The sequence below is a fragment of the Rhododendron vialii genome, chromosome 11a (genome assembly GCF_030253575.1).
Source record: "Rhododendron vialii isolate Sample 1 chromosome 11a, ASM3025357v1".
In the NCBI taxonomy this organism is placed as follows: domain Eukaryota; kingdom Viridiplantae; phylum Streptophyta; class Magnoliopsida; order Ericales; family Ericaceae; genus Rhododendron; species Rhododendron vialii.
This window is the reverse complement of record NC_080567.1, coordinates 26,492,444-26,514,172: the sequence shown is the minus strand read 5'-3', so window position 1 is coordinate 26,514,172 and position 21,729 is coordinate 26,492,444. Positions and strand designations below refer to the sequence as shown.

At 39.1% G+C, this 21,729-nt stretch overlaps 1 protein-coding gene across 2 annotated transcripts; it reads right to left on the bottom strand.

The window, feature by feature from the left end:
• Window positions 1-4,663: 4,663 nt before the first annotated feature.
• On the bottom strand, window positions 4,664-15,007 carry LOC131307510 (uncharacterized). Of its 2 annotated transcripts, none has more exons than XM_058334046.1 (11): window positions 14,551-15,007; window positions 12,756-12,920; window positions 11,458-12,139; window positions 11,145-11,229; window positions 10,029-10,116; window positions 8,079-8,263; window positions 7,170-7,302; window positions 6,754-6,890; window positions 6,433-6,507; window positions 5,286-5,405; window positions 4,664-5,083 (listed from the first exon to the last, which is right to left on the bottom strand). In XM_058334046.1, the coding sequence occupies exons 1-11, from the start codon at window positions 14,630-14,632 to the stop codon at window positions 5,000-5,002; spliced, it is 1,836 nt and encodes a 611-aa protein (XP_058190029.1). In that variant the 5' UTR covers window positions 14,633-15,007; the 3' UTR covers window positions 4,664-4,999. The 2 variants fall into 2 exon arrangements, with proteins under 2 accessions (XP_058190029.1, XP_058190030.1); XM_058334047.1 differs by lacking the exon at window positions 14,551-15,007 and adding an exon at window positions 13,773-13,796 and having other exon boundaries at window positions 12,756-12,957.
• Window positions 15,008-21,729: the final 6,722 nt, after the last annotated feature.

Genomic DNA, 21,729 nt, shown 5'->3' with positions numbered 1-21,729 from the left:
TAAGGGCGACTCTCTCTCTCGGAGTCAAGTTTCAATTTGGTATTCCTGTTTCTATCAACGTCAAATAGGTGATTTGAGGAGGTGAGTTGCAGCGGTGATGGTGGGTTGAGGACACAAGTGGTGGTGCGGTGGTGAGGAGAGCAGCGATGTTTTATGTCCTCGGACAATTATGTATTTCAGTTAAATTAGCAACCTAAAAAGTTGATCTCCTCCCGTAATTCTTTTTCACAAAATCTCACCAAAAATGGTAAGAAACTAAATGGGGGCATCGAAGGGGTTCTCATATCTCACCTGTTTCATACTCTCTCTCTTCCCATTTCTCATCTATTTAGCAATTCAAACGCAGAAAAGAGTCCTCTCTCTCATAGTTTCTTCTCTTTTCTCACAAACTCTCTCAATCCAAACGGGCGACGACGTCGTTGGACGGATTGATTTGTTGTGCAATCGACGACGTTCATGCAACGAATTGAAATCCAACTAACTTTTAACGAGCGGACACGAATTCATACTCGAGTGAAGAAAAAACAAAGTTGGTTGGAACTTAAATGGGACCCATTAATCCCAAAACCAGCTGAGATAATACATTAAACACCACTGCATGTTAGATTGACTCGGACAAGCACCGACATATCACATCCGAAATAGCAAGAACGGCGAAATACCCCAACTTGTTACTCCATTATAACTGTCCCAATATATCTCATATATATAGAATAAACAAAGCTACAATTTATAAGGAATTGAGCTATGAAACCAATTCGTGCAATCCCTGTGGTTTTTTTTATTATTATTTAGCAAATATAATCGAATCTGAGACCTTAAGTCCCAGGCCTAGACCACTAGCGATTGATTAATTATAACCATAGTTCTGAATACCGTTTCAGACAGGGTACCGGTTTTCCTACTGGTACGGTACGTACCGATACCGGTCAGGTACCGGGTACCGTTTCGGATTTACCGCAACTACAATATATATAATAATTATATATAATTATAATTCAAAAAAATCCCCCATATCATACAATTCATCATAAAATATCTCTACTAGAGATTCTCTAGTCCCACATTGCTTAGTTACAAAACTCTTTTCCACTTTAAATGACTTTGCACACTAGTGGACTTGTAAATGAGGACCTAAGGAGAGGCCTCGCGTGCTTGGGAAAATGGGCCGTGGCCGAAGACAATTTGGAAAAATTGATTATTTTTTTGGGGGTTAAGATAACCTAAAGAAAAAAATCTGAAACGTTTTTTTTTTCCTTTTTTTGACCAAAAATGATAACATGACCGTAAAAAAAAAAAAAAAAACGCTGCAAAATCTCGGCCGGAATTTCCGGTACGCCGGTACCGGCCGGTATTTTCCGAGATGACCGGTATCGGCCGGTATTGACCGGTATTTTGTCCGGAACGGTATTGGAGAGTTAGGGTACCGGTTTCTTTAAAATCCGGTACGTACCGGCCGGTACGGTACGGGATTAATAACATTGATTATAACTTGAAATACGTCAAAAACTCAAGATTCAATGCTCAATACATTAGTCTTCCGCTTAAACAGTAGTAGTAGTATACGGGAAAGAGATATGTAGTAGTTGACCGATTTTATCCCTCGTTCTGTGAAGGGGCACAGATCCGTTACTTGAACCCCATAATTGAAGCATGAATTAGGGCTAAACACTCGTTATAGAACTAGGACACGAACTCAAATGATTCTATTCCATGCATGCACGAAAACCCCGCGACGTAAAGCAGGATCTTAAAAATGAAGGAGATCAAATGCTTAATTAATTTGTGCACTTAATTAATTAATCAACCTTGTTTGCAGGTTGTTACGTACGTACCAAGCTAGCTAGCTACTACTATTTGTTTGCTACATACAACCACGCATCACATTCCAAAGTACCAAATGCCAACAACTTTTTCCCAACTCTTTTTAAGTACTTCATTAATTCATCCACATCCATCTACCACTGAAAAATCCTGCGACTGGCCTGGCCCACATCCACCAAAATTACAACCATTAATGGAGAATTATCAAAGCTTAATTACTAACAATCCCAAGAATCTCATGACGAAGAATCAGTTTTCTGGGCATTGATAGCAAACAATTAACAACTAACGTCAACAGAGCAGAACCCCAAGGGCTCGGTGGTCATTGGACTTACAGGCTTGCTAACCCTCACGCGTAAGCGTGTGAAACAATTGTGGAAGAGGTTGTCGGAATTAGCTCGAGTTGCGCGCAAGCTCATGACCCAAAACACCCTACATTATTATTGAAATAAACAACAGAACAATATGATAAATGGCAAGGATGAGTTTGAGGCATAATTTTCTGATTGGAGAGAGAGAGAGAGAGAGAGAGAGAGAGAGAGAGATTTACTCTCTCATATCAGGGAAGATCGACTAATTTATACGTCTGATTCTCCAACAATTTTTTTATCAATTCTGGCATAAATTCATAAATCAAACACAAGATTTAATGCAATGCGGACATGAATAAAATGACATTCTACCATATACTGTAATTGTCTAACAGACAAAGGAAACCTAATTGAGAACAGTTTTTTTTTTATAATCGGATGTCCGGGACCTAATTAAGAACAGTTAAAGGAGAAAGGAGAAGGAAAAAGAAAAGAAAAAGAAAAGAAAAAAGAAGAGACACGAGAAAAGGAAAAACATTAAAAGTTCATAGAAGCCATGCATGCATGCATTAAAAATAAAAATAAAAACCCAGAGTTTCTCTCTCTCTCTCTAGACGCCATGTACAAGACGGGAACACCGGCGCTTGAACCAGGTATACCCGCTCTTCAGAGAGGCCTTGACGCTGCCTTCAATGGCGTACCATTTGTACTTCGCAACTCGTTTTCTTCTCTTCAGCTCCCGACCGCAAAACAAACCCCTCTTGGAATTCGACACCGGCTTCGGCGGCAGGGGCGACTTGCTCAGGTTCAGAGAGCGGTACGGGTCCGGAAGAGGCGGTTTGGACCGAACCACGTACATTCTGCCGGCCGCAGCATGCCCGTTGCCGGTGACAGCCTCGACCACCTTTTTCTCTGTTCTGTATGTGTCTGGGTTGTAGATGTCATCCATTTCCCCCCTCCTCCCTCTGTGTCCTCTTTCCATGCCGTCCGCGGAGAGAGAGAGAGAGAGAGAGAGAGAGAGAGATATATTTGTGTTTGGTTATGTTAGGTTCTCTGAATAGGCATGCGGAGGGGAGGTTATCAAGGGAGCTGGTTTGGACCACAAATTGTTTACAAATTTGACTAATATAGGCTACCTATAGCAACGATACTAAAGATGAAGGCATGTTAAAGATAAAGATGAAGGGCATGTTGGGAACTTGGGAATGAAAAAGAAAGAAACTTATTCAAGGAGGTACCGCGAATAAGCTATTCACAGAAAACACGTAATTTCATCCGTCCGTTTCGACAATCAACGATTGAGATCTGTTTTTAATCAAGTATCTATTATCATTAATAATTTTTTTTAATCCGAATCGTCCAGTGGCCTCCGTAAACTTTATTTACAGAACCTCCGTAAACAAATATTTTTTCAACGAATTGAAAACAACTCAATTACTCTTTCCGTCTCAAATTGCTTGACCTTTTTTTTTTTCAAAAAATAAGATCCGGTAAGTTAATTTTGGTGATTGTTTCTATATACTCCAAAATTGTAGTTTACACCAAATTTGTTGTTCTATAGATAAATGCTTATTTATGTGTGCATTAGTCATAGCCATATATAATTGGTTATTGGTCTTGCGAAAAGTAACCATTGCTAATTTCGATATATAGCTGGATTTAGTTTTCGTTCTAAACCATATATTTATCATTACTTGAGTTATTTTGTGCATGTTTTATGTTATTTTTCTCAACCTGGGTGTTAATACGTTTAGTTCATAAGGGATTTCAAAAGCAATCCATAGCTCTAAATTCCAAACGCCTATGATGGAGCTCGAATCCAAGCCTCCCACATGAGAGGGGCCAAGAGATGCCAACTGAGTGGTAATTACGAATCATTTTGTGGACTAATTTAGGTTAAGTACTCATCAAATTGCTAAAAGATTTCGTGGGTCATCTTTATGAACTCATTTGCAAACCCATGTGTCATGGAAAGTGTTAGGATTCTAGCAGGGTGGAAAATATACAAAATTGTGTGAAAGTAAATAGCAAAGTGTAAAAAATGTATTGGAGTTTGTAGGTTTTTTTTTCTTAAGCTTATTGAAAGCTCAGTTGGCTTCTAATAGCACGATTGGCCCTTTATTTTTATTTTTATCAGAGATAGGAGTAATATTTGTTGGTCATGAATAGTGGAGTAGCATATAATTTGATGTGTGTATGGTGAATTTTCTAATTTCAAACCCAAAACTTGCATTTTGGCCGATGTTAATGCTATCTAGACTACAAGAAAAATCACTTTTGGCGACTAAAAATTTCGTCGCCAAAGTTCAGTCAAGCTCCACAGACCGCCCCCTCTTGAAGCCCAGAAAATCAAAACAGCAACAAACAGAAGGCATTGAATTTATCAACGTCAAACTGACATCCCCGCGATATCAGATTTTCCTGAACTGTATAATAACTAGCATAAGTTACCGGACACCCAACTTCAACCATGCCCTGGTTCTTTCTTCCATGAGAGCGAACCCACGAAATACAACTAAGCGAAAAAATGCTGAATCTGGTGCCTCATAAACGTGATCATATATGCATGTTTAATTAAGGCAGATAATCCCTTGCTTTGAATGAAGGAATACTCTCTGTTTGCGACAATGTTACCTCCAACTGCTCCAAGTACGTACAAATGCCAAATATTCACGGTAGCATGCATAATTAAAGACTGATAATCCCTTGCTTTGAATGAAGGAATACTCTCAGTTTGCGACAATGTTACCTCCAACTGCTCCAAGTACGTACAAATGCCAAATATTCACGGTAGCATGCATAATTAAAGACCGCCCTTCGCCTAGTTGGAATATGAAATACGTACCCAAGAAATGAACTAATCGTCAATGCACATCACTCCCGGCATCAGACTTCTTCTTACTTTTCTTTACCTTATTGGTCTTCATTGAGTTATCCATGTGGGATACCTGTCCATTGAATGCAAAATAAAAGTTAGCTTCAAATAAATTACTGTCTCGACCTAGGGTAGTAAAGGACACTTCACCAGAGGTAGGTCCGACGCCATACTGGAAAAGTAGGTAACCTTATTGAACTATATGAGTGCATGCACAGATTCTACTCACAAAACGTATGGAGAAAACCATTGTTCTTTCCCCTTCGTGTACTTACAATGTAGGATTTCCACTCAATTTTCGTATGCCCCTCAGCGACAGTGTCGGGCTGTGAATAACTCCGGACATGACGGAAAATGTGGATGAGTACAGCAGCATCCATAGCAGCATATTCTAGCTGCAAAATTATCGAGAAAGCTGTAATTTAGTTTCTGGAGTAACCACAGAGAGCGTTTTAACTTCATGCTTTTGTCAACTCGAGTAAACCTAAAACCAACTCTAGATGGAAAATTACAGAGGTGCAAGGGCACTTTTGACAACATCATAAGTAGGGGCGGTGTGCATCTAAAGTTCTTTCTCAACAAAATACTTTGCGCCTATAAAAATAGTGTGGACAAATACCTGAAAGTCGGGTTGCCAAGCGGATGGACAGATCCGCCCAAACCGCCAATGAACCAAACTGAGGTAGGTTACGGACGGATACAGATCCACATATAACAATTCTGGTGGATGCGGATCAGATCGGTTTGGTTGGCGGTTCAAACCAAACCGTCCGCTCAAAAAAAAAATTTTAAACACTGTAAAAGGACTAAAAGGCAAAAGCAGATTGAAAACCATAATCTAAAATCCTAAATTGCTCGGACAGAATCACCCTAAATTCCTCATGTGTAGGTGACATTGTGTTATATCTATCTCTCAGAGAAATACCCAATCAAATAACCTGTAATTCTAAGTAATGTTGTTGGGTTGGTAGATGATGTAATAGTTTATCTTTAAACTTGTTTGGACTTTAGGATGGATGAATGTTTAGACTTGTTTGAACTTGTTTAGACTTGATTGGACTTGAAGTTTTGGGGCTCTATTTTCAATTTTTTGGTTTATAAAAAAATAAATTGCACGCTCAAATCCGCCTAAACCGCCCAAACCGATCCACCCAAATCGCATCCAAACCGAACCGACCAAACAACACTCATGTTGGCAGATGGAGAAAACAACGCAAGCGGATCGGATTGGGAACCGTACCGATCTGCCCAAAACCGATCCGCGGGCAGCCCTCTATGCGTGACTAATAGCGACATGCTCACTATTGGACCTATTTCCTAGCAGCTTAAAGCTTTTTGGAAAATTGGTAGCTTAACAGTTATTTCCCAAGCACGTAGAGAACTTTTAACCTACAGACAAACATAGGAACACTAACAACAGACCTGATTCTGACTTAAAGGCCGTTGCTCCCAGTTGCTGTTCCGTCTGGTCTTGTTCAAACCAGCTCCCAGTATTTTCTGTTTGTTAATTGCCACCAAAAAAGGTTAGATAAAAGAAATTAGTCTGCAGTCATTTCAGGATAATTCCCAAACAGGAAGAGAAAAATAGGAGAATTTTGTCAGGAAACTGAAATAGCCACCAGCTGTTGGCTTACATGATATATATGGTTACCCATCAGAAGTTACAAGTATAAGTCCATGGGTAACCGTGCACGCAGGTAAAACAAAGGGACTAGCAAGCAAGACAAAACTTATCAAAATTACCTTCGCAAGCCCAGACAAACCACCCTGGTGTTCTCTAAATACATTTTGGACATCTAGCAGCATCTCATACTGCTTAAAGCACTCGAGCCCTCCATAAGATCCAGCCAGTTGCCTCACATCGCATTGAAAATTATAGCCTACAAGGAGAACAAACCACCTATTAATTTCAACCTTTGATTGCACCATTACTAGCCAAGAAAAGAAAGAACCCTAATGGAATAACAGTTTTCCTGCCCAAGGCTTGTTCTTTTACTTGGAACCCAGGTGATCCAAATACTTGTCAAAGCACGGAGAAGAAATGGATTTCTATCTCAGACTATCTCACAAGGATAAAGCACTTTTTTCTATTAACTAGAGCAGAAATATGTTGGAAAGGAAGACTGCACTTTCCGATAAAACATGAAGATTCCTCATACCAAGCTTTAGGACTCTAGGAGACTGCAGAATGCGACCAAGACAGTTGTCCATAATATCGGGTACATCTTCAAATAACTTTATAAGGTCAAAGATGAAAACCACGTTTTCAGAAGCAATTTGCATGATAGAAACCTGTAACACAGAAAGACTTGCAATGTCAAGCCCTAGAAATCTTTCTTAATATGTGATAGTTATACAATCAGATGGGAATCTAATCAACGTTAGGTAAAAAGTCAAAAACAATACTCGAGGAGATACGGCTTTGTAATATAGATTCTGATTTTGAAGAGAAAAAAACATGGTGAGAGAAAAGGTAATACCGTAGATCATATAGATGCTTTGCAAGATGCAAAATATAACCTTTTCGACATAAAACAGGCTACAAAGCTGATACACTAAATTCATAGGGAAAAAAAACTCATCGGGTTTCAATCACTTTTGAAGAAAGTCACATCCCTAAGAAGAGAGGCTAAGAGAGCGCGATTGCCTTTGTCCTTCATTTAATCTTATTATGTGCAGATAGAACCATAGAAGTTACTTTAGAAAAGAAAAATGAGCCAGGACTCAGGAGTATAGATAAAGGGTCATGGAAAAGTCAACGATGCATATGCCTTTACGTATTTTCAGACAGGAAACGGAGTCCAGAATACATCTCCAGACATACATCTAAAACTAATCTTCCAATTTTGTCAAGACCAAGATGGTCCACCATTGTAGGTGCTTGCAAATTAACAACTCAGAGACAATTTCAAACTATCCATCCAGTTTTCTTTAAAAACCACACATATAGCAAACACAAGACAAAAACAAATCGGAGAAACAAGTCCTCAGTTGGCACTTGGCACTTGAATTATGGATGTCAAGGGGAGGACGAGAAGGAACCTAGCAAAGGATAATCTAAAAATTACCTTGTTTGGCTTACTTCCCTTTTCAAAGTTAGGCTTCCATTCACAGTCAATTCCCACAACCTTGGATTCCTCAATATGGCATGTCGCGTCACGCAAACCATTGACTTCATCAACCCAAATGATGTCTTCCAAAACCAACTCATTTAGCTGCAAATAGCGACTGCCTAGAAGGCTTGTCTCAGGTTCTACACACCATCAACACTCAGTAATAAGTAACTGTTTTTGTTGGCACACATAGATACACGTGATAGGACATGACATGGATGGAGCACTTCTCCACAAATTAGGAAACTGACACATTGGGGGCATGTTGGACAGAGAAATAGAAACCTATTATCATACACACAAATTCGCTTAAAAAGCAACACTATTCCTATCAAATTAGGGATAAAGAGAACAAATAATATTGACATGAAGATGTAAAAATAACAAAGTGTTTCAAGAACTAAGTTAACGCTCCATTTGTTTCGGGCCGAAAACGTTTTCTGGAAAGCCTTTTTCCTGTAAAAAAAAATCCCGGTGTGTGGTAGTATTGGTACAACAGAAAAATAGAAGTCAACGAAAAATGTTTTCAAAAGTCATCAGAAAATCAATTGCAAGAGGCGGAAAATAATTTCCGGTGGTCAATCACGCGTCTCTCGATATCTCCTCAAGTCTCACCCAAGTTCCCGACTAACAACCAGGCTCTGTGTGTGTGTGTGGGGGGGGACTTTTCTTCCTCCGATATTATGACCTGTATTACAATTGTTTTAGGTTTTCTAGGACCGATCCACTCCCAATCTTGACTGAATTCTTTCTGCATATCATGTCTCTGATTGATTACTCAGTTTACCCAAAAGACTTGAACATGGCTTTGCAACAATCAACTCAAAGGGAAAGAAAAAAGGGGCATTAAAGTGGAAATATCTGAAGTGAATCAAGTGATTTATGATTGGTGGATTGGGAATCTGAATTAGTGTTGATTTTAAAAATGGGGAGGGGTTAAGATGTGTTGGAGCCAGAGCTGTATAATCTTATTCATCCACTCTTTCTAATCGTAGAGGCCATTGTGATCATTTTGTAGGGATAAGTACTTTTTATCATTCACGTAAGATGGTGTATTTTTCATTTTTATAAACATGGTATTTTGGTCAGTTTGCCATATGATATAAGTTATTTTTCATGTCAACCAAACAATAGAAAATGTTTTCCACAAATATTTTCCTATCACATCCAAACACGGAAATTAAGTTATTTTTCAGAAAAGGTTTTCTATGGACTAAAACCTATTCCAGAAAACATTTTCTGCCCCAAACAAATGGAGAGTAAAGTATTTTTTAAGTACCAAAAAATTGCATTCTGACCTCCTAATGTGTCCCCAACATGCTACAGCCCTTAACATGTTTGACTACACAAAATGATAAAAGTAAAAAAAGGATACATATTAGTCATATCTGTACGTTTCTATGTCCCAAGAAAGATGCACATCACCATTGGACACGGACAAATGAGGCCAATAGACGTGGGTGTGCTTCATATCAGAAACATACACACCAATAACTAGCTGAAATTTCAAATAAGACCACCTCTTATACATGGAAGCCACTAGGAAATAGACACACAACTTAACTAATAGAGCCCTGAATGATATTCAACTTCTCTAAGTTGAGAAACTAGTTATCATAGTTTTTTATTATCTTCCAACTAATCCACCCACTCTTGACCACCTCATCATAACTCGCATCTAAAATCATGTTGCAGCATTGCTTCTCGCTTGTAAACAAGTTCACAGAGCTTCATAAGAATTGAACCATCTTAAATAGTAGCAAAGAAGAATGATCTTAGGATTTCCATGCCAATAACATAAAAGGACAAGTTTTATCTAATTTGGATGTTTAACCAACTGAATTGCACACCAAACAAGCCAGAAGCTATATGAGTAATGGAAAAAGAACAGCTAGCATAGCATACCTTTGACATTTATGAAACCATTGAGGGAATACCGGTCACAATATTCGTCAACCTTCTCAAAGTAGCCGGCTTCCATTGCCAAATAAACCTTTTTTGTTTTCCATTTTATTGAGGGGGAAAAAAAGTGTTAGATATTCTTCAATCTTCTTTTAAACATGCTAAGTACAGATAAATATACGGTCCAAGTGTACCGGAAATTCCTGAACATACATACCAGTATATAGTTCAAGAAAAGGAAAAGAAACAAAGACTAAAAGACTCGTCCATCCAACATACAGGAAAATGACAATTATTCCCTTTCACAATTGTTTGGAACCTCTAATCCTCAAACAACCTGTAATATTTGTCCGTCAAATACACCAGATGACACACAAGACATGGCCTTCCAAACTTTCTTCTTGGCCCCGCATAGTGCGATTTCTCTCCCCCAGACCAAAAGATCAGCCTGTGAAAGAGGCATCACCAAACAATCCTAAAGACCAAGAATTATCGAACTCCAAATCTCTCTGCCAACACTACAATGAACAGTTATAGACCAAATCCAACCATTAACAAATATCTCAAGCCCCCATTTCCAATTGCAAGCATCTGTATAAAACCAAAAAAAAAAGCTACTTAAACTTGTGAGCTTTGTTGCTCATCTTTTCATGCTTGCCAGGTGATGTGAAGCAGAATCTAAAGGTAAAAACAGCGGTACCAACCATTTCTTAAAAAGGGAATTTCACAAGGCAATACATGAGCTTGGTTACTGTTAAGTCATAAATTGTCCCAACAGCAAAAGTTGTCAGTAATTGGGCACAACCATTAATATCTAATTATCCAACACCCTCCTTCATGCAAACACGAACATTCACATTGAAAGAAGCAGAATGCAAACCAAGGAAATTGAACCCAAGACCTCTCAAAAAACCAAGATCTCACCACATGCTAAATCCTGATGTCCGAAAAGCTTAAGTTGTTAGGAATTGACCCACAAGATGTATATCAAGCTATCCAATATTTTCCATCTTCCAAGACATGGGGAATTATGAACAATCCTATAGCACTTAAAAAACATTAGATGATATTTGAATTGTGAACAGAGATCAATGGCAGTGAGTGTTAGAAACTACCAACCAAATACTCAAGCAGTTGTTTATCGCCATTTGTCTTTGCCTCAGCAATGTCCCAGCATCCTTTTTCTGCTAGTTTCTTTAGTGAGCTGCAATTAAATCAAGATTTGTAACTTAAGTACAGACTTGTCATACTTTGGTTTGCGAGTTGTTCTCCACGACTGCTCTTTGCTATCCCAAAAAGGGTATCCTCAAGTTCGATAATCGACAGATGTAGATGGGGCACAAAATCAAAATTTTACCAAAACACAAGTATAAATATAAGAATCCGATCAGCACGGTATTTGCTTGATGGCAATGAAAGCCATCAAGAGTACCTTTCTTTACACTTGTGATATATCTCTGGAAATTCTTGTTGGAGATTGTTATTCTTTATGATGTAGTAAGCATGTTTTAGCAGCTTCTTCTCAGAGTACTCTTGAACAAGTACACACAACATTGCCTTGCCCATGAACGTAGCCCACTTATCTGCAGCTCTGTAGTCCTTGTTTTGCATCATTTTAAGCAAAAATGATTCTCCAGACTGGTGGATGGAGAAGTGTTCCAATAGAGTGACTGCTGGCATGTATGACTCAGCCTCTATCAACTTGAAAATGAATTTCTCAACAAATGTTCTTGCGGTTTCCGAACTACTATTGCTGTTCTGATCTTCATTGAACATACCATTTCCAATGTTTTCCAAACTGATATCAAAAGCTTTAACCATCTTCACGATAACCTTCTCATCATGGGCTATATATCCACCAACAGACAAAAGAAATAACTGGGCTGCAAGAGATTTCGCTTCAAGTAAGTCTTCCGAAGAGGTTCCCACTTTTAGAAAACGACGAAGAGCAGATATGATTAAGTGACTAAAGCCTTCGGAATCTGCTTCAAAAATAGGCAGGACATAGAGAGAGTGAGCGACAAAAACAGCTGGTCCAGGTTGGGGACTGTTGTATAGAACTTGATGGACTTGTTGTTGAAGAGCCTGGAACTTCTTTGTTGCCTTCAATGTGCCTATAAATGCAAACCTTAATGAGCATAGAAATGCAGAACAAATTATGCAGGAGCATATGACTAAAGCGAACAAATACGCAATCAGAACAGGAGAAGATAAAGTTTCTTGCTATATCTAATGCCAAACTCGTGCTTACAGTCTTATTAGATGTAATTTGCAGAAAGATGATAGAAAATAGTTTCTTTGCAAGTGACCAGCTACAGACCTACCATAGTTGGAGTAGCTATTAGGAGTATATCTTTATACACCATTGAAATGTTCCAAAACTAATGCAAAATCTAGGACAAGGAGCACTATCACAGTAGTCTAAAAATCTTGATTTTCCGGCAGTGAACACAACTACCATTTGGAGTGATAACAGCACGAAATTCTAACTAGCTGCAACAACCAAATTCTCACTTGAAGTTCTTTCTTCCTTCTTCTTCTTCTTCTTCTTCTTTTTTTTTTTTTTTTTTTTCTGTTTGAGAGATAGCATAACAAAAAGATGGCTTTCTTGATGAAAGAGCATAACAGGATTAATAGCTGATTAAATCTATGTGAGAATAAATCATCATAGGAACAACATCTGTGAATATAAATCACGCTTGTGACCAAGAGGATGGGGAGAGATTTTACCATAGGCATAACATTCTTTCAATAGGTATAAGAAGACTACTGGAGAAACACGGGATAAATCATAATACGCATGTAAACATATAGCCCTTGCTTGGTGAGTTCTGTCCCCGTTCCCTAGTTCTGCAACTGTTTCATCCAAGCCCATGGTAGGTGCAGTGAAGATCCCTTTTTTTTTTTTTGAACGGCAGGTGCAGTGAAGATCCTACACCATAAAATGGGAATCAGCCTAATAATGAGCAAATAAAGCACAGGAATTTATCATTTACATTGCAACTCAAATTATGAACTTCTAATAAATCCACAAGAATATAAGGATGAAACAGGAATGGCTTTACTATATCAAACAAGTAAAACTTTTAATTAGCGTACCACTCTTCAAAAACTATGCTGTGTAGGTTTTGAAAAAAACTGCTTCAAGCTGCTGAAGAAAAGTTGCGAAAGAAGAGGAAACTACAGAAATAGGAGTGGATAGAGTAAGTCCAAGAAAAAGTGTTTCCAAATTCTGTAACAAGGACTTTGCTAATATACTGCCCGTTACAGCAGGATGCTTCCCAAAACCAGCACCCTTTAAATCATGGCTTCCAGAATTGAGGTGAATATATAAGGGTAAACTACTAGACAATGTGAGGCTGCGAGCTAGTTTGAGGTACCCCAATTCAATTTGATACAAACTATAAATGAGAAGAGCATAATGACATGAAGCGCGACATTAAGGACAGTTAAATGTAGGACTATTGGACTTACATCAACAACAAATATAAAAAGCAACATGGAAACTGTTCCTAAAAAAATTCGTCATGACTAACAAGCAATCAAAGAAAAATACAGCCACTATTAATGATACACAGTACTTAAAATATATACGAAAATCACAGCAAATCTACTGATACAAACCAACCAAATAAATCAGCCATTCTTCGATACATGATACACTGATACTTGTATATTCATAAGATAAAACTACGGCTAATAAATTTTACCCAGCGCTCATTAAAAGCTCGTTTAAGTAACATTTACCTTCGAAGTTCATTAAGCTATCGAACCAAGCTCAACAATGTACAACTCAACTCGCTTGGCATATACTGTATAAAAATTTCAAGTTACTCGAGATCGGTTCAATTAAAGCTCATTGGAGACCAGCTCTCAAGCTTAATCAAGTATGACAAATTAACAGCTCAGCTCGTTCAGCTCGTTTATCAGCCCTACATGGAATATATGCGACATACAATCAAAACAGTAGAGTAGATTTGAAACCATTACCACCACACTTTGTTTTCCAATAATCACATCATCACCCTTAATCCAGACATCACAAAATCACATATAGCACAAGAAAACACTCAATAACTTCATTTAAAAACACAATCCCATGCCTCATGCATAGGGGTGCAAACAAGCCGAGCTGAGCTTCTTCATATTCGAGCTCGGCTTGTTTAGCAGCAAGCCTAAAACTCAAGATCGAGCTCGGCACGTTTTCAAACGAGCCAAGTTTGACTAATTTACTATACCAAACGAGCCGAGCCTATCTATAGATTCTATACAAACGAGCAGAGCTATTGAGTGACGAGCCGAGCTTTTGAGTGACGAGCTGAGCCTATACAAACTAGTCAAGCTTTTGTGAGCCGAGCAGGGCTTTTGAATGTCGAGCTCGGTTCATTTGGTAAACGAGTCTAAAACTCGAGCTGCTCGGTTTCTTTGCATCAAAGGTGAAAACGCCAGAAAAATCCCAACAACATATAAACAAGTCGAGTATTTTCATAAAATCTCAGTAAAATAAAAATAGAAAAAAGCTTACCAAGCAGAAAAACGTTATTGGATTGAAATATTGAATGAAGCTCGCTTTCTCTGCAACGCTTGCTGCTTCTGCTGAGTCTCATCCACTAATGCAGCAGTTTCCACACCCGGATTACGGAGGGGACGAATACACAAATGAATAAGTAGATATGAAACCCTAAACAAAAGAAGAAAAGGGCGACATTTACTTGGCCCACTTCGATCTTTGCCGAAAATGGCAAACCAATGGTCTTTTTCTCTCACTACTGGCCGTCTTTGCTTCTGCATAAACGATTTTGTTTTCTTCTTCTTCTCTCTCTAGAATCTCTCTCATGGACAGTTACGGTACGCTGGGTGCTATCTTGCGCTGGACGCCCAGGTGTACGGTGTAGATTGGGGTTGTACGCAAGGGTGTTTTCGACTTTCTGATGTCTCCACCAGAAAGTCCACGCCTCTGCCTCTGCCTCTGCCTCTGCCTCTCCCATCCACTGTTATCTCCGTTCGGTTTGGTTTATTTGTGGGACATTTTCGGTCCCACAACAATTATCAAAATCATTCATGTTTTAGATCTTGTGAAGAACATCAATCACGATAAAAATTGCATTAATAAGATACCGTAGAATTGTTCTAGAGACTTTGTGATGGATCTCATATTAATGCGCAATCAGGATGGTCAATGTAGAATTACTCCATAAACACTGGGTAATTGTAATCCCGGTTGGTAAAGTAGGCATGAGAAAACAATAAATGTTTAACCATGATGGTCACGTGTTCGAATTCTACAGAGGTCAACCATCCCAAACTTTGGGACCACTAGAGGTTATGCCGAGTCATTACCTTTAGAGCCCCGAAATTAGTCGAGATGCACGCAAGTTGACCCAAACATTCGGTTATTAGAAAAAACAGAGTAATTTTTCTAAAGGCCCAACGGTAAGTCTATCTACACAGACAAATAGTGTGCAGATTTTGTTGTAGGGCCCACCACGGGTCCCACAAAAAAAATCCGAGCCGTTCATTAAATGTAAAATATTTTTTCAAGGGTTTGCGTCTAAAATTAGCTCAGTCCGATACCTCTATGTACTCAATCTAATCATCTAACTTTTCATTCTGATTTTCGGATCATAAGAAGTTAGATGATTAAATCGAACTCCTATAGGTATCGTATTGAGCTAATTTTTTGGAAAAACCCTTTAAAAAATGATTTTACATTTAATGAACGCCTCAAATTATTTGTGTGAAACCCATGATGAGCCCTATAATAAAATCTGTGTACTATTATCTGTGTGCAGGGCCGGCCCAACCCCAAGGCCCAAGAGGCCTGGGCCTTGAGCATCCCAAAAAGGCCAAATTTTAGGGGCACTTTACTAATTTGGCCATTTGGACTTGAGTAGAAGTCTTTTTGGGCTCAAAAGAAAGAAAAAAAATGGCCCATTCTAAATTAAATCCACCAGCAGTCTACACAAATCCAATGGAGCCCAAAAAAAACACACTGTGGCATTTTTGCAAATAAGTGATCCAAATGGTCCATTTAATTAAAACACTTCTCAGCTTTCTCACTTCTCACATTTAACGTTTTTCCCAACAGAACAAAAAAAAAAAAACAAAGTAAAGAAAACGAAGAACATGATTCGAAATTTCGAAAAACAAAATCGGCATCCAGTTGATATTGTTGAATCACAAGGAGAACCCAAACCGTAGAATCGAACACTGCAGCAACTTCCTCCCCCACGGTCCCACCTATCTCCAGCTTCGGCGACGAACAGGTACCTCTCCCTCTCTCTCTCTCTCTCTCTCTCTCTTAAATATGCCCATAGAGTGGGTGCCGGAGGCCTGGAGAAGAAGGGGAGGCCCAAATGCCCAATACCTTGGAGGAGAAATGGGTGGTTGACTGGTTGAGATTAGGGGTTAAAATTTGTTAGGGTTTTTGAAAAAATTTACACTGCCAAATCAGGACGGCACGACCACATAAGTTTAAGCAGGATACCATTAACTACATCCACAGATCCACTCAAGCTTGACGATCCAGCTTCTCAACTCACATACGTTAAAAGACGGCAAGGGATTTTCTGCAATTGAAGGCCAATCAGAGCTGAAAAGAGTTGGGCGTGCTCAAGAGGTAGGAGGAAAGCATTTTTAGTTTCACCTGTACTCTACTCCTTGGCTTTGCTTTCTTGTATTGTGATTATTGCTGTAAAAATTGTTAAGTATTAACTCTTTAAGGGCACTTTTTTTTTTATTGGCCTTGGACACTTAAAATCCTTGGGCCGGCCCTGTCTGTGTGGTTAGCAACTTATTACGGTTGTTAAACCAATGCTCGGGAAGGACTCCATAAGAAGAAATCAATGTTGGTGGGCTAGATGGGTTTTCGATGGAATCAAGCAGAAGTAAAAGTAAAAGGATCGTAATTGCACCTTCATTTGTGAACACACAAGTGCGGAGGAGGGAATCTTTGTCTCCAGGTGTGGGATCCGTTGCATACTTGCATGATGCGCCTAGGGCGCACAGTAGCCACCTAAAGCTGATTAATTTAGGAAAATAAATTTGCTACTTCCTTTTCTTCTTCTTTTTTTGTTAACGTCACTCTCCTACAAGTGTAAAAATGCACTTACAGTGGAGTGACGTTAACAAAAAAAAGAGTGACAAAATCAGCAGCCTTAATTTAAGAAGATATGGTACTGCAAAAAATGTGGATAATGTTTGCATTTTGATGCTCTCTTTTTCTTATAATAACCTCGGGAAGCATATGCGCACATGGATTAATTTTTACAAACCAATTATCATTCTCACCGTCTCTAGCAAGGCCCCAAGTTACTAACAGCTGAAAGATCTCAAAACTTGACCGCTAAACCAACACCCCTTCGGTAATTTGTGATTTATCCTTGTGAGGCAGGGACCATTGAGGCTCTGTTCCGGAATCAAAAATAAGTCTTTATTTTTTAAGAAGTCAATTTTCAGCTCAAAAATTATGGACTTATTGAAATCTAAAAATATGCAATATGGATCTTGTTTGGAAGATCTCAATGAGATCTTTTATACGATGCAAAAAAAAATTTGAAAAAAATATTTTTCATTTACTTTATTTTTGAATTTAAAAATATAAAGTAAACTGTTTATTTTTTAAGAAGATTTCTGGAACGGGTCTGATTCACTTAATCTAACCTCATAATGTAATATATAGGCCTATAGGGTACGACGAAAGAGACATTTATGATTTTCAAGGGGAAAATAAACAAACAAACAAACAATCACTTCAATTTATGATTTTGAGTCCAGATAATTGGATGAATTGGATTTATGGTGTGAGCATGTGGACCCACTAATAAGTTTTCCAAAAAAAAAAAAAAAAAATGTAGTAATAATGAAGAGGTGAAATCTTGTTATTGCATAACAGAATTCAAAAGGTACTTTACCGTACATTTTAGCTGAAAAGGTTCGTACCAAAAGAACTGGCACAAGCATAGCCACAATTTAGGATTGAGAAATTATGTAGTGCAAGGCTCTGCAGAGTATCTGTAAAGCGTGCACGGGTCATCGATTTTGACAATAAATAGTTAAGATAGTATGATTTTTAATTATAACCAATAAAAATCATTTATTACCGGTCATAATTAATTTTTAATATAAACTATTAATTAATGAGATTGACGACGGTGTGCCGCCGTACAGGAGTGCTGTGCAGGGCCAGATCCCACAATTTATGTCATATGAAAGTCATTATTTCCATCTGAAACCAATTGCGAATCGCATTTTCAAACACACACACACAAACAAAGGAATGGGAATGTTGCCAAGCAGAACTTTGTAGAGCGGGTGCAGAACAGTCAATTTAGCCGTTCATCTTGACAATCGACGGCTCGGATCTTAACCAAGCAATGGACGATTCAAATTTGAAAATGCTCATATTCAATCAAAGTTGTCTGTACTGAAATGAACGGTCAGATCAGCTGTTCTGCATCTGCTTTGCAGAGTGCTGACAAAAAGGTGAAAATAACAAAAGTGACATGACATAAGCAAAGATATAGAAGCTCACTTGAGCTATAACATGAGCAATTTCTCTAAAAAAAAATTGCAAATAAAAGTAGCATAACATTTCCAGTGATACTGTTACTGTCCAAAACGTAACGTATCCTAGCGATAAGCGAGTGATGCGGGCATGCCAAGACCGTGTCATGGTCTAAACGGACAGGGAATCGTAGTACCTTGTTTCCGACTTCCATTGAAACGAATGCGTCACAACCCTTTAGAAAGGGCAATGAAAGTTGGTTTGATGATGCCTTACTCGTGAAAGACTTAATAATTTAGTGAATAACAACAATGAAACAAGAAATAAACTAAAGCCACTTGTATTACCGTGAATAAAGTGACAGTACATGAAAAGAAAAGAAAGGAAAAGGACGAGGACTTTCTATTATCGGAATTAAAAGTCTTTCGCGAACGGAAATGAACAAAGTGCTAAAAAGATAAAAATGCTGAGAAGCTAAAACATGGAATTTGATTGATGAGGAGTGAGGACGGTCTCGTGTTCACCACAGCATTGAGCTTCTCTGGGACCTAAAACGGTATCGGGTTCACGGCCCTTACATCACAATAGTTCTGGACCAATTGATACTGGCCCGATAACCCTGATGAAAACCTAGAAAACAACTGAGCCTCTCCTACAATGGCCCAGAACACTTGGAACCACCCATTAGCACAGGGTCTCAAGATTTTTGCCAAAACTAGGTATAAACAGATACGCTAGAAGTATACATACCTCCATTCCATTTTCTCCCACCTTGGTTCAGTAGCACTTTAACTACCCTGGATTTCGATTTAGTAACAGCCACCATGAAGTTCATCTTCATTTATTTGGCTGGAAATTAAAGCGGGGCATGGCTGGTTGGTGTAGCAGTCCCAGATGATTCAGTCAACAGAGTCGTTCTCCTTCAGCGTTCGCCAGGACCACCTTTATTAAGGTAATGAGTCGTTCTCCTTCAGGAATACAGCATTGTACTTGATCCGTCGTTGTAGATAGAGTGCATCGTTCAGAGCCTTCATCTTCATTCCAAGAAATACACGGGTTGGGTCGATAGAGTTGTATCTGTCCTACGGCAACTTCAACGTCATATCTGTTGGGATTAAACGCGAAAGCACCCAAGAACCGAGATTCGAAACACAACCACAATCACAACCAATGGAAGTACGATGAAAAGTAAAATAGAGAGAGACACGCAAGAATTACGTGGTTCGGCAAAACACGCCTACTCCACGGAGAGGATCCCGTTCTTTCACTATGAGAGAATTAGTACAAGAGAACACCCGAGTTTGAAAACCCAAACCCAACCCCTTATACACCCACTCTCACTAAGAACCCACTCTCACACCAAGTACAAGACTTGACTTACACTTGCACACACTGTTTTTCTTTTCCTCTCTGTTACCGAAAAACACTTCTCATGCCATCATATAATCAGTTAACCACCAACCAATTAACCCTTGCATTAATAACATATTACATGTTCCCATCAAGGAAGTTGGAAGGTCACACGGCAATGAAGGAAATCAGCCAACACCAGCATCTTCGGTTCCAGAGACAAAAAACCATGTGCAAGACTTTTAATTAATCTGGGATTTGAACCATCCCAACAAATCCTTAAGAGGAGTTCAGCTATCTAAACCCAAATCAAAAACACTGGAAATGATAAGGCATACCGACTAAACTATTGGCAACTGGAAAAACTATAAATGCAATCAAATAAGTATGTAACACATACAGACAGAGCGCAGAGAAATAATCGTCTGATCGCAATGAAGTGTATCAGATCCTGAAGTTATCAACTTTAAAAAGGCCCTTCAATGAAAAACTTGGTTTCTTACCAGCTAGGCCGCCACATTCTACTGCCCGTGAAATTGTAACAAGATTTAACACATACCTGTAAACTAGGTACATAAAATAGTATATGTTCTCATTTCCTAAATCCATAGAACTTATGAAAACAAAACTCAGACTTTCATATAATGTCGACGAAAACATTTAACATTTTCTTCCTCTCCCCTCCCTCAATCAATTTACAACTACTACAATTTTCAAACAAGTACCATATCATAACGAAATAAGAAGGGGAAATGGGCCATATCATCTTTTTTTGTAACTTATCAAAACGATAATATGACTTTATAGTCTTATACCATCCCTTTCAGAAGATTGCCTGGTTCAAAGCTCTTCACAGGCAATTTCTTTGGCTTCTGAGTGCTTGTTCCATGCTTTAATTTGAGAAACGCTAATCACCTGTTCCTCTTCGAACATTAGTATTCGTGATTTGTACCCGCTGACAATTTCGTATGATTCAACCCTCACACGCTTTCTTATTCTTCGGCATGGTAGGGAACAATCTAGTTTTTACAAAGACTAACAGGAGCAAGGAAAAAGGCAACAGGTGCCCATCCGAGACCCAAATCCATGATTGGCAAGATGCCAACCAAGTGGACACCCAAGAGGCCTAATTGCCCAAATAAAACAAATAAAAGTGTAGAGCCCAACACCTATAAGGCCTAAAAGCCCACATAAAACAATAAGCACAACTGGGACACAGCCCAAACACCTAAGCGGCTTAAAAGCCCAAATTAAGGGGTAAACCCAACATTAAAGCCCAAATTCCAAACCCTAACAGAACTCAAGCAGCCACCATGCCTTCCACCTGTTGTAAAAACCCGACAACCACCACTGAGCAGCCAGCCAACAGAGTCACCGCCGCCACCTCGCAAAGCCGTTAGGCGAGAAGATCGATCTAAACCCAGGGGAAGAGACCGGTGGAGACGAGCAAGCCTCTCCACGGCCCGAAGATCAACCTTGCCGTTAAGCAGAGACCGGAAACCCCAACAGGTACAACCTGCGGCCAACCATCAAGGCAGAAAAGACGAAGCCCAGGAGCAGCGAGGGCCAACAAAGAAGATGGAGAACAGCCCACATGAGATCGGAAAGGGAGAGGGAGTGTCGATATGGAAATCAGACGCCGGAGCCGACACCACCGCAAACATCCCAAGCACCGTGAACACACCATATATCACATGTCCCAAAAACGATCGGAGAAGCCACCAACAACGTAGACCACCGCATCAAATCGCCAGAGAACCAGTTGCAATTGATTCCGATATCACTCCCACACTCCCTATACTATTTGCCAAGTCATCGTGCATTACTCAGTCGCTTTAGAAAGAAATA

Excerpts from the sequence above, each read along its gene's own strand:
- LOC131307510 (XM_058334046.1), bottom strand. The coding sequence starts at position 14,632 with ATGAGACTCAGCAGAAGCAGCAAGCGTTGCAGAGAAAGCGAGCTTCAT. Across the intron at positions 12,140-12,755 it reads GAAAGAATGTTATGCCTATG|GCACATTGAAGGCAACAAAG; the intron begins GTAAAATCTCTC and ends TTGCATTTATAG. Across the intron at positions 5,084-5,285 it reads TTGAGTGGAAATCCTACATT|GTATCCCACATGGATAACTC; the intron begins GTAAGTACACGA and ends TTCAATGGACAG.